At 42.5% G+C, this 12,519-nt stretch overlaps 1 protein-coding gene across 1 annotated transcript; it reads right to left on the reverse strand.

Moving 5' to 3' along the window:
- Nucleotides 1-1,887: 1,887 nt before the first annotated feature.
- Nucleotides 1,888-9,405, reverse strand: RFK (riboflavin kinase). Its single transcript, XM_081213950.1, has 4 exons — nt 9,208-9,405; nt 7,085-7,236; nt 6,165-6,267; nt 1,888-4,510 (listed from the first exon to the last, which is right to left on the reverse strand). Exons 1-4 carry the CDS (start codon nt 9,287-9,289, stop codon nt 4,377-4,379), a joined length of 471 nt encoding a protein of 156 aa, XP_081070076.1. The 5' UTR covers nt 9,290-9,405; the 3' UTR covers nt 1,888-4,376.
- Between the last annotated feature and the right edge of the window lie 3,114 nt (nt 9,406-12,519).

The raw sequence follows: 12,519 nt of genomic DNA on the forward strand, positions 1-12,519 counted from the left end.
ATGAAATGTGCTGCATATGCCTATGAAAGGAGTCTTTTAAAAAAATGAATGCCTCAAATATTAAATGTCAGTTTCCAATAGCAGATACTGCAGTTCCAGCATATTTCACAAGTAAGGAAATATTAGTAAAAACAGGCATATACTTCCTTTGACAGATGGAATTGTTTAAAAAGGTGGCATGAGGACCAAGCATACAAAGGACTTATATAATACTAGCAAAAAGAAAACCTTTGGAGAACAAGAGACTTATGCCAATTATTCCCAAGATACTTTTTGGGTACTGAGAAAACCGTCGTTTTATTAACAAAGTTCTTGAGTAATCCAATTGAGGTCTCTGCAAACGTGTATGACTAGTTAGCAACATTTTTATAGGTTGCTGCGCTTATTCATGACAGAATACCTAGTTTGAACTTTTAGCTAGTAGTTGTATCTTCAAGATAAATTGAACCTTTAAAGAATTCCAACAGTTCAGACTGCTGTAAACAGCAAATTAATCTAATGGCATTGAAATATTTGATATTGGATTGCCTCATTACACACACAGCTCTGCCAGAAAGCTGCCACTGGAATTATTTTTCTATGAAAGCTTGCAAATGTCCATGTTTTATGTCATCCAGAAAGTTGGACAAGATACTCTGATACCTTTAATGTGTTACTTGCACATTTATTTTGTAGATAATGCAAGCATAAAAACTGCTGCCTATTTTTGTTTAATATTGGGAAGGTAGTGACCAATAAAAGTTACTTGGTGAATCTCCTTGGTGGGGGAGGGAATGACCTAATTTATTGCCCACATTTTTCCCTGAAGAGTTCTCAGAATACTCTGAAGTTTAGATAAGAACGGAAGCTCTTCTTAAATCGTTAAGCATTAGTTACTAAAAGCATGAAGGAGTTGGTGGGACTGCATGGGGCCAGCTCCATTCCCTTGACAATGGGCACACTGGCAGCATCTTCCAGCTGCAATGCATGTTGGCTTTCTTCATGGTACCAGAGGCCCAGGCCACCAGAATTCCTGTTCCCATGAAGGAAGCATTTCATGCTCCTCCTTGCAAGGTTGGGTCTGGCTCTACATGGTCTCACTGCTCCTGGCTCCCCACCAATGCACTTGGCACCCAATGGTAGCCTCTGCATAGATGTGATAGGTCTATACTTCAATATGCAGCTATGAGAGAAAGCGTAAACATTCTTGCATACTTTCTCAGGCATAGGCTTTGCATTTTTCTTTCTTTTTAAAAGGGCAATTATTAGTCTCCACAATTAAAGGCAACAAGTAAAGAGTTGGAGAAAGGCTTTAGTGCCGTTTTAGCTAATAGGTATTTCTGTTCGTATCACATGTTTTTAAATAAATAGTTAACATTTGGACCACAGCCTTGTTGCTTACTATACTTTGTACTTGTTAGTGAAGGATGAAGTGGAGCATACTTTTTAATCAGTTTTGTAAATATTTGACAGAATCTGTAGTCCCAAAGCAAATAATCTCTCATTGCTCAATTAAAGCAGATCAGGAGCAGTACACATTTCACACATAATAGCATAAAATATTCACAATAAACATTGCCATAAATTGTGCAGTAAACAATACCATATTTTCCGTGTATGAGACACCCCCATGTATAAGACAACCCGTTTTTTTGAACCCAAAATCGGGCCAGAGCCTGAGCCAAGACTGCCCAGAGCCTGAACCCCTGTGCATTCACCATCTGTGTATAAGACAACCCCCAATTTTTGACCAAAAATATTTAGCAAAAAACATGGTCTTATACATGGAAAAATATGGCAGTTAGTGCAAACTGCTACCCCAATGTAATGCATGTGAAGTGCCAGGTGTGGACAAACTAGGCATGTTATTCTGTATTCTTTGCATATCAAGTATGACAAACTGAATAGTTACATATACACATTTTCCATACTTTTATTTGTTGAAATGAGTAGAAAAATAAAACCCTTAATAAAATTACAGTGGTAAATTTAAAATGAATCATCTTAAATACAGGTATATAAAAAGATAGAATTCAATAAATGATTTCATACACTCATGTATTTTTATCTGGACTGAACAATGAACATTTTTCTTGTTCATACTTTATAGTGCAGTTTTCACAAAATTAAAGTACTCTGTGACTACATTCTCTTCATTCAAATTCAAATGCTCAAGATTCATGAACCCTTCCAGAAGGCACTCATTTCTAAAGACAACACAAATGGTAAACAATCATAGGTAGCAACATTACCAAGACCTCAGACCGTTAAGCTTATGTTATCACCTCCGTCAGACAGTATGCTTACTTCCAACTGCTAACATTTAAATTATTGTGGGGTAAGCTTCCACAAACCTATTTTCCAGAAGCAATAGCTCAGCTTGGCATGGCATCTCCTTTCCCTCTCCTGAGCCAGAGAGGGGACTTTTCCATGTGGCACTACAGAACTTTGTAGTAGGAAGAAGCGCTTTTTCTGGCTCTAAGTCCACCTAATTTTGTGCTGCTCAACCCTGAAGCTGGAAGAAGCAGAAACATGCTGCTACCGGCCTGCTAACTGCATGCTAGAACATACACATTACCTGGAACACAGAGAACCTGCAAGTCAGTGGAAACCCAAACCATAAATATCTAAGATATTAAAAATGAGGCCTAATTGTTTGGACATGGGGGGGGGGAGAGAATAGTGGACATGTTACTAAAAACTAACTTAGTATTCAACTAACTTTTACTCAGGATAGATGGACTGCAACTTAATGGACCCAAGTTAGTTATAGCCATTCATTTCAATGGGTGTACTATGTGTAAAAGTTAGTTGAATAAAACCAGAATATTTAAACTTAACTACATCATTCAGATATGGATATAGGAACATTTCAACAATGACAAAGGGAGACTAGAGGTTTCTTTGCAAATCAACACAATGGGAAAATTCTGAAATATACAAGCACTTTTCCCACAAAAAGGATACAATAAACACATAGGAGGCAAACAAGATCACAATGACAAGCCCTGCATTTATTTCCAACCTGTGTGAACTCTGGAAAAAGTATGATCTTCAAATGCACATTCAGTTTGCATACTCATTTGTAGGTCTTCAACACAGATTCACAGCAGGACTTCCCACTGCAATTTCACTGCCCACAATGTTTTAACCATGTGAAAACTCCTGTGTATTTAGCTCCCTACAATTATATCACATTATTCTTAAAATTAGGCTCTTTCTGGGACTGCACAAATGCCCAAAAGTTTACATTCCAACACATTTTTTCTAAGCAGTCTAACATTTCATTGTAGGACTTTGGTCATGTTTAACATAAAAGGCTTCAAAAATTTAGAAGTATACTATGTGTACTTCTAAAAGGTTTAACATAGAATCAGAATTAGACACAATTCTGATATCAATTAGGTTTCTACAAAAGCTTAGGTCAATCCCTCTTGCTTTCCACCCTATGTATATCTCTAATGTTGTAGGCAAGTCAGATATTATGCAAGTCATAAATCAAAACTATACCATATTTAATCCACAACCAGGCAATGTAGCTAGTGAGTGCTTATGCACAGACATTTCACCAAGAGGCAACTGCTAAATTTATATAGCAGCAAAGCAAGCCCCATACATCTTCTAAGTAAGCTAAATTCATCACTGAAATCTCCATTTATTTTAGAATCCATTTTGTAAAAGTTATGTTGTGCATAGATATGGTGAGACAAAGACTGAAATGTGTTTTTAATCATTCTACAATAAAGAAAAGAATATTTGCTATTTACAAGTTTCTGATTTATCTGGTTTCAAATGCTTCTCTGGAAACCAAGGTCTTTGCACCCTATTTGAGAATCAAGTAGAGCAGACAAACTCTATTATAAGTATATAAAAATGCTGTTTTGAAATCTCATTAAAATCAATGGCACAACATAAATCCTGAAATGTGACTAGTTTTCCTCTGGATGCCACCCATTTTTAATTATGTACCAAATAAAAACCAAGTATCCAAAAGAGAACTCTACTGTACCATTGTATTTCCCTCACAACAAGAGCGTCTGGCATGATTGCTCTGGCCTTTAAAATCAGAAAAGGATGCTCATTTAAAGATTAGCTATCCATCATTAGAAACATTTACAAATTACCAGTCAACATTAAGAAAACTGTTTCTGAGCCTTGGATGACCTAGTAATAGTAACAGTGTGTACACATTGCCCTAGGTATGGTGAAACCTTTTTCCTAACTTGCCATTATAATATGTAGACTAATAAAAGTTACTTTTGCCTAACTATTTTAATTCAATACCAATACAAGCAGAAATCTTAAACCACAGGAATACTGGTTACAGATTTTTTTTCTCTAAAGGACAGCCACTAAAATTAGTGCAATATACAGTGAAAATTAAGGAGTGGCATCACTCAATGACCATTAACTATGTTGGTAACAGTAGTAGTGTGGAAGAAGTTGTCTTCTTTTAATTTCTGGTGTTCTGGCAAGTCTAGTTTTTTCTTAGCTTCTTCAATGTCATCTTGAATAGCTGCTATTAATGCATCTGTATAAAATGAAAAGAAGTTGATACCATTTCAGACTAATTCTGAATAAAAGATTCAGAAAACATTCTTAAAAGCCTTCTTCAAAAGTATCAAAGGTACAGTGGTGCCTCGCAAGACGAAATTAATCCGTTCCGCGAGTCTCTTCGTCTAGCGGTTTTTTCGTCTTGCGAAGCAACCCTATTAGCGGCTTAGCGCTATTAGCGGTTTAGCGGCTATTAGCGGTTTAGCGGCTATTAAAGGCTTAGCGGCTAAAAGGCTATTAGCGGCTTAGTGGCTTAGAAAAAGGGGGGGAAGCGAAAAAAATCGCAAGACTCGCAAGACTTTTTCGTTTTGTGAAGCAAGCCCATAGGGAAATTCGTCTTGCGAAGCGCATCGAAAAACGGAAAACCCTTTCGTCTAGCGGGTTTTTCGTCTTGCGAGGCATTCGTCTTGCGGGGCACCACTGTACTTTATAACAGATAAGGGACAGACTCAATATTGGTTCAGACACAGCAAGCAAACCAGTTTGGCATTACAGTGGTACCTCTGGATGCAAACGGGATCCGTTCTGGAGCCCCGTTTGCATCATGAGCAGAACGCAACCCGCATCTGCGCATCACAATTTGCCGCGTCTGCGTGTGACGTCATTCTGAGCGTCTGTGCATGCGGCCAAACCCGGAAGTAACCCGTTCCGTTACTTCCGGCTCGCCACGGGACACAACCTGAAAAGATTCAACCTGAAGCAAACGTAATAAGAGGTATGACTGTACATGGACAAGCATCAGACATGTCCCAGTGTTCCTCTTGCACAGCAAACCAGCTGCCATTACATCCATATTGGACGAGCCAGTGTCTCAAGGCACATGATGCAGCCACCTTGCTAAGCTATACAGATCTGGTCTTTGCCTTGATGACGACCATCCAAGAACCTTAGTACATCTCCTAAGTTTGACTAAATTCAGACAAAATATAAAGAAAAAAACCCCAAACTGGAAACTACAACTGACTCAATGTTTTAAAGTATGGTTTGCACAATCTGTAGTTTGCAAAAGAGAAAGGCATGATTTGGTGTTACATTTCTCTGTTTTGTGCCAAATTGAGATCTACCGGGCTGTTACTGTAAATGTAAGTTTACATTCTGTTTCCACCTATCCTCCAAGAAATGTACACCATATTGAGAGTAAATACATTTCCTATTAAGACGCTTCATTTATATAACCCTGTGTTATAAAATGCATTGGCAGTACACAGGGAGAACATACAAGGACATACAAACAATACACAACTGCATCCTGGAAATGTCTAGTTAGCTGGAAAAAAGGGGGGACACATGTATCTTGATATAGGAAACTCCAAAATACAGTTTTTCCACCTCACTCAAAAAAGAAGCTACTAAATAATAATAGTTAATGTCTGGGCAGCTTGACAAAGGGATATCTAGCTTGTTACAGGTGTCATTACCATGAGAGGATGTATTGAGAAGGAAAAAGAAAACAAGGGCGGCAGGCAAAGACAACATTGGGGCTGCCCTAGTTGGACTGTGCCCCCACCTTGGGTCCCTCAGCAGAAAGTTGGTATATAAGTACAGTAAATAATTAAAGTAAATAAATAATGAATGAATAAATACTGCTATAGCTACACTGACAGTGGTTACAAAAGGTACTTAGGACTTACCTAAAGAACTGAAGTTTTTTTCTGCTCTTATGTATCCAACAATAATTATGCTAAGTATTTCTCCATAGAAGTCTCCTGCGAAGGTGTGAATGATGTGTGTTTCCTAGAACAACAGTTTGGTAATTTAATATATAGACTTGATTGAGAATTTAGCAATCCTAATGGCCAGATGTTACATACTATAGAAGGCAGAGTACAGTTTTCACACTATACTGCAGTTTACACTTTCAAAACAAACAAAAACCCCTTTCTAGGTGCTACGCATGTAACAATAAAGTGCAATAGAGGCAGAAACCCTTTAAGGTTGCAAGTCCTTTGAATATGTTCCTGTTGCACTTTCACACAACAGTTTACTGCTACTAACTTTCCCGTACCATTTTATTTCTACCTACCCTTCTAATATATTAGCCTTTCACGTGAAATCAGTTTGAAATAGCAACTGTGTATGTCCTTCAGTTCAGTGAGCACTTCCTCATGAGCTAACACAGCTTCCAGCCAAACCAGTTCTGATGAAGCACATAACAGAATGTGTAAGTGCAGGCATACACCTGGGTTCTTGGAGAATTTAAAAGTAACTACCATTGATCTCAGGATAAGAAGCATTCTGTCACAGCCAATACATGTATCCCAATTTCAGTTTAAAGTGTTAAATATCAGTATTTGATCTGTCACCAAGGATCAGAAATAGGAAATCTATTTCCTATAAAGCAGAAGGGGACTCCCCCCCCCATGCTGCTATTATTATTATTATTATTATTATTATTATTATTATTGAAAACTCCTTAATTGTAAGCATAGCAGCATGCAGACCTTAATGCTTTCAGATCAGCTCTGACATTATCAAGGAATATTCTCAGAAACTGTTCCAACTGAAAGTACATTGGTTTTCTCATAAGCTAGATAAAATATAATGTTCTTACCACTGATTTTTTAACATTCTTATAATATGGATTCCAGCCTATGCTCGCAACCATTTTATGCACATCTCCATTTCCAACAGAAGCCCAGCCATAGTATATGCCAGTAGATATATCAGATGGAAAGCTATCAACCACTTCCTCAGAAAAGTTAGCTGAAAAATATAAATGAAACAATTACATTAAACAAACAATTACATTAAAACGTTTCATAAACGATAGGAAAAGGACGATGCCCCAGGTCAGTTCAGTTAACTTGGTATTCCTATTTAGATGGTACATGATTAGAATCCAGATCAAGGTTGGGCTCTGATTGTCCTAGTTTTAGCCAGTGTTTTAAGTCACCAAGAAAGATGGCATTTAAATCAATTCTTTATCAAGTCATGGTTTGCGAAAAAATTGTGTATAGTAATTGGTTGCTAGAAAAAACACACACAACGGCTATACTGTTATACTGCACAAAACAATAATCCAAAAGCCTCTAGTACTTCTATTTCTTTAGAGATGCAAACATTTTCTCTGTACGTCTGCAAAACCACTAAGCAAGCTAACTTATTTTAAGACAAGGGCCACAATCCTCCACAAAAATTTCAAGACTGTAGGTTAAGACCTGACAGTCAACTTGGTGCAGAGTTGGTGCAAACTAGGAGAACTTTAGTTCAGTGAGTGGCCACAAGACACTCGCTAGCGCTCAGCCTAGCCTACCTGTGAGAATAAAATGAGGTGGGTAGGAATAACGTACACCAATCCTACTTTTACACTGATGGAAGGGAGAGATGCACTGGAATAGCAACTGCCACATCTGCCGCCCTGACTTTTCACCGTGGACAGGGTGGAGGTTGAGGCAGCTTTTAATTTATCCTCTCATTTACTGTCTGCAATGAGAGTGAATTAGCTATGCCAAGTCTAGGACTGGTGCCCGTACGTGAGACGTATCTGGGAAATGAAGGGATAAAGGATGTGGCATTTCCATGCTATTCTCAGCACACCCCGTTTCCCCCACTCTACTAGCCAGCAAATACTTGCTGTGGGCAGTAGCATAGCTAGGGGGGCAGGGCACCCTAGGTGGCACTTACCTTGGGGTCCAGGCACCCCAGAGCCCAGTGCATCACCCCCCAAAGCACCACAGCCCAGGGTTGGGCTTGCAGAACGCGCCAGACACCACAGGGTGGCCGAGAAGGACGCAACTGGCACATGCTGGCCCCATGTGGGGTCTGCAGTGCACTGCCCACAAAAGCAACAAGGGGCTGGCATCTGCCCACCCCCTCCCTCCAGCAGGAGGGTGCCCCACAGGAATGCAGTGGCTCGGACTCCAGCTCTGTGCTGCTTTTGCAGACAGGGCTGGGCCAGCATCTACACACTGTGTCACAGGTGGAGGGAATTGAGAGGGACACAGTTTTGGCAGTGCGGCCCACCCTGGCTAAGCCACTGGCTGCGGGAGGCCCAGCTGACTTCCCAAGGGGGCTTCCATCTCCAGTGGAGCAGCCCCTGTTCTGTTTCCAGAGGTCACTCATCTGGCTTACAGGTAAGGGTAGGATGGTGCCCAAAATCATGCAAATGCAGTTGGCAACTGGTCAACAAAACACTATTTCTCCGTAATATAAAACTCCCTGCTGTTTGGATGATAAATATTAACTTCCCACTATTGCATCAGTTGAACATTAATGCTAAATTCGGTTTTAGATCAAATTACGGTATATATTGAAAGCAACAGCTACATTTATATCCCATTTTCCCTCTAAATCAGATTTTTCCAAAGCTATTGATCCACCAGCAGAGGGTGATTGTGTTCTATTTATTTATCTACTTGGCTCCCTACTGCCTCTTCTTCGTTATGCCGTCGGGAACACGGTCCCCCATTCCTGGTTTCGGTATCAGATTCTCTCTCCTTACAACATCCCGGTTCAACAGGTCGCGGATCTTTCCCCGTTTGGCTCCAAGTCCGGGACACTGGGCAGGCGAGGACCCTGGGCGTTCAAAGGGCTCCGAAGCCGCGGCAGAAGCGGCGCCTGGTGGGCGGAACGAAACCGAAACCCGCCACCGGGACGGAGGCCCGGCTCTCTCCCGCCTCCCTCCGGGAAAGGCCCCGAGGGCCGCCACCCCTCCGCCGCCGCCGCCGCGCTCACCTGTGGGGATGCCCAGCTCCTTGGAGCCCCGGCCGAAGCCGCGCACCACCTCCCCGCGGCAGAAGTACGGCAGGCTCTTCATGGCCAGCCGAGAGAAGAGGCCCGTCCGGCCCCGCGGGAGGCGACAGCAGCAGGCGGGCGAGGAGACGAGAGCGGGACGAGGCGACCGGGCGGTCGGGCAGATGCGCGCAGCGGCCGGCCAACTCGGTCTGCTGTGCCGGTGCGGAAGAGGCGGGGCCTCGCGTCGCGTCACAGGAGGCGGGGGCGAAACGCCGCTGGAAAGTTCCAGCTCTCGCCGCCAACCTCGCCTCGAGCCCGCCCCCTGGTGGGCGGAGCCACCGCTCTCCCCGCTCCGGGGCTGTGGGGAGGGGGGAGGAGGAGCGACGGCGGAAGGGGCGCCTCTGCGCCTGCGCGTGGCCGGCCAGCAGCCAGAAACCCCTCCGCGAGTGGCGCGCGAGGAATCCTGGGAGGAGAAGCTGTCTTGCGCGCTAGTGGGGCTCGCTTCGTCTGCATTCGCGGACGCGTGTCAACCCCAGTTGGGATCGCGACCCCCTTCCGCCACAGCAAATGCTCATGTACTAAACGCTTTATTCTTCTGCTTGGAGCTGCCTTTCCCCGCCCCTAAAAAGCCTAAGGCCCTCGAAATGAGCAGCGAGGCAGCGTCACGAAAAGGGGGGCCAGACTTCCAGAAGCCTCAAGGGCCCAGCCAGGGTTTGGGGGGGCAGGACGCCCTCCTGGCACCACCCTCTGTCTGACCCTCCAGCAGATTCGGAGTGAAATGTCCCAGCAACACTTCCTTTAAATGACTTGCCTTTGACCCCCAAGGGCTCCGGGAAACCTGTCAAAACCTTTCCACAAATTCTGTTAAGTATTTTTATTTTTTTCTTCCCTGACTTCACCCATGAGAACTCTCCATCAGGGAAGATGGTGCGGGAAGCAGGCACAGGAAGAGCACCGCGGGGGTGGGCTAGAGGACCCTTGGGGTCCCTTCCAAGTCTACAATTCTGTGATTCCTTTTTGCAGAGTTTCTGATTATGGCAATAAGGCTCGGCCAAACCAAGACACCTTGGCCCCTGAGGAGAACAAAATTCTATCTCCTCCACCAGGGAAGGAGTGAGTGAAGATCTACCTAAAGACCAAGATCTACATTGGGATCTTTTGCCCCTGTGAATCCTGCTGCCTGAGGTGGTCACCTCCCTTTGCCTCCTGGGTGGGCTGGCCTTGAGAACGCTTTGACCATTTCTACTGTCTTAAGATACCGTGCTTCTCTATAAAGAGAGTGATTGCCCTCTTGCCTACTCTGCCTCACAGCTACACGCCTCAGCCACATGCTGTGTTTGGCATGTGCTCAGGTTTCCTGTCCACACAGCGGAGATGCTTGTTTTGTCCAGTGTGCAGGGTCACCTTCATGGGCAAGGCATGCAGACAATGTTGTTTTTGTTGGCTGGCTGCCGTAGGTGTCACATGATCCAGTATGTGCTCTTGCATTAAAAAGTCTTGGCACACTGCTGGAAGCAAAACAGGTAGCACCAGGGATTTTCCTTGGCTGTGGTCTTTATTACTCATAAATAAGTGTCAAGTCATGCTTCCAAACTCTGATTTCAGCTTTACCTTTAATTGGTACAGAGCACTGATACTTTCACAGGTGCTGGTTTCCTTTCACAGTGAAGGTCAAAGCAGCACCTGCTGAACTTCCCAACACAGAGATATTGAAGCTTTAAGATTTGGTGGTGGGGTGGGGATGACCAACAAACACCCTCACCCCACCAAAAGGGGAAAAAACTGACAAAAAAGTAGGCAACAACCTCCCCCCTGCAAAAAATACAACAGCAGGATTAACAAGCTCAAAAACTCAATAATAATAAAGCGGGGAGGAGTATGGACTTTGGCAGGCTCCAAACAGGGTACCTGAGGGTGCTGTGGTCCCCACAGGTGCCAGACTGGGGGCCCCAGGGCTAGGCAGTTGATATAGAGGAAGGAGCCAATGCTTCACAGCTGAAACCATTAAAGATAGAAGTTAAGAAGATCTGCAAGGGTGAGAGGAAGACTCCAGTAGCAATACTATGGAAGAACTGCAGGCAATATACCTGCAGTTGGCTGTTAAACTGCAAAGATCGTGAACTCTAAATAGCCTGTGATTTAACTTGGGTGAAGATTAAAAGGTTAATTGGCTAATGTTTGAAGGTAGGATCTACAGCAACTATATAGTCACTTCTTTAAAATAACGGTAACATTAACATTGGTGAAGCAACATTGTTATATATCCAACCTGTAAATAAACCTATTATTTTATATTATAGTAACCTTTAATAAATTGTAATACATCTCACTTTCCAATCTTCATTTTCTGGTCTGTTCATCCCATGTCTATATCTAGCAAGAAAAGGCATTCAAAGCTATTATTTACTTAAAATGATGGCAGTAGGGACATTAACTGGGATAATGCTAGTACATACTTTTAATATATGGTGTATGTGGCAGAGACCCTATGTGTAATAATATAAGCATGGTAAGTGCACCCTTTGTGAAAGATTGGTGGCAGATGAGTGGGACTGTCAAGACTAGGTGGCCAGTACAGATTGGTGGGCAGTGCTGGGATTGTAAAAACAACCAGCCCACAGTCAGCTTTGTGAGTACTTTGAATCTGAATTCTGGTCAGCAACTATTTGCACAGGAGAAGGAGGAGGGAATGCTCATCCCAATTTTGCTAGTTCAAATATAGGTTAGGAGAATCAGCATGGAAGGCAAAACCAGTGTTATGTCAACATAATGACTTTAATTCTAAAACTCCACAACAGAAAATGCAAATTCCTATTGTTTTCCGCTGCAATAGACTAACCTTTCTTAAGGTTCTGTCATGTTCAGAAAATTCAGGCTAATTGTTTAAATATTCTTCTGTCCACTGGGTGGCACAGATCATCTACTTTTAGATTCAAGAATAGCTGCTCATGACAATTTAAGTTACTTCAGGACAGGAGTAGAAGTCAGTAGTTTTAGGGCAGCTTGCTGTATAATGCTGCTATGTAATTCATATCTAAGATCTCTGCTTGGAGACTAATATGCTAATAAGCTCCTTGGATATCTGGAATCTGCTGGTATCTTGTTCAAACTCTGTTCTCCATCTCCATCTGAGACAAAGCACAACATCCAGCTGTGATAGCTGATTTATTATTATTGATACATGATACATTGCAATATTCAGACTACACAATTAAAAAGTATGAATGTCACAACAAGAATCTGTAGTTCTCCACTTATTTTTTGGCCTCTGTTGTATATTAATGTGCACCTAGAGTTGCATGTCCCTTGCCC

This window comes from Podarcis bocagei (assembly GCF_964188305.1).
Source record: "Podarcis bocagei genome assembly, chromosome: 11".
NCBI classification, from domain to species: Eukaryota; Metazoa; Chordata; class Lepidosauria; order Squamata; family Lacertidae; genus Podarcis; species Podarcis bocagei.

Coding starts and splice junctions, on each gene's coding strand:
- RFK (XM_081213950.1), bottom strand. CDS start 9,289: ATGAAGAGCCTGCCGTACTTCTGCCGCGGGGAGGTGGTGCGCGGCTTC. Junction 7,237..9,207: donor GGAGCTGGGCATCCCCACAG/GTGAGCGCGGCG, acceptor TATATTTTTCAG/CTAACTTTTCTGAGGAAGTG. Junction 4,511..6,164: donor AAAAAACTTCAGTTCTTTAG/GTAAGTCCTAAG, acceptor CATTTTATACAG/ATGCATTAATAGCAGCTATT.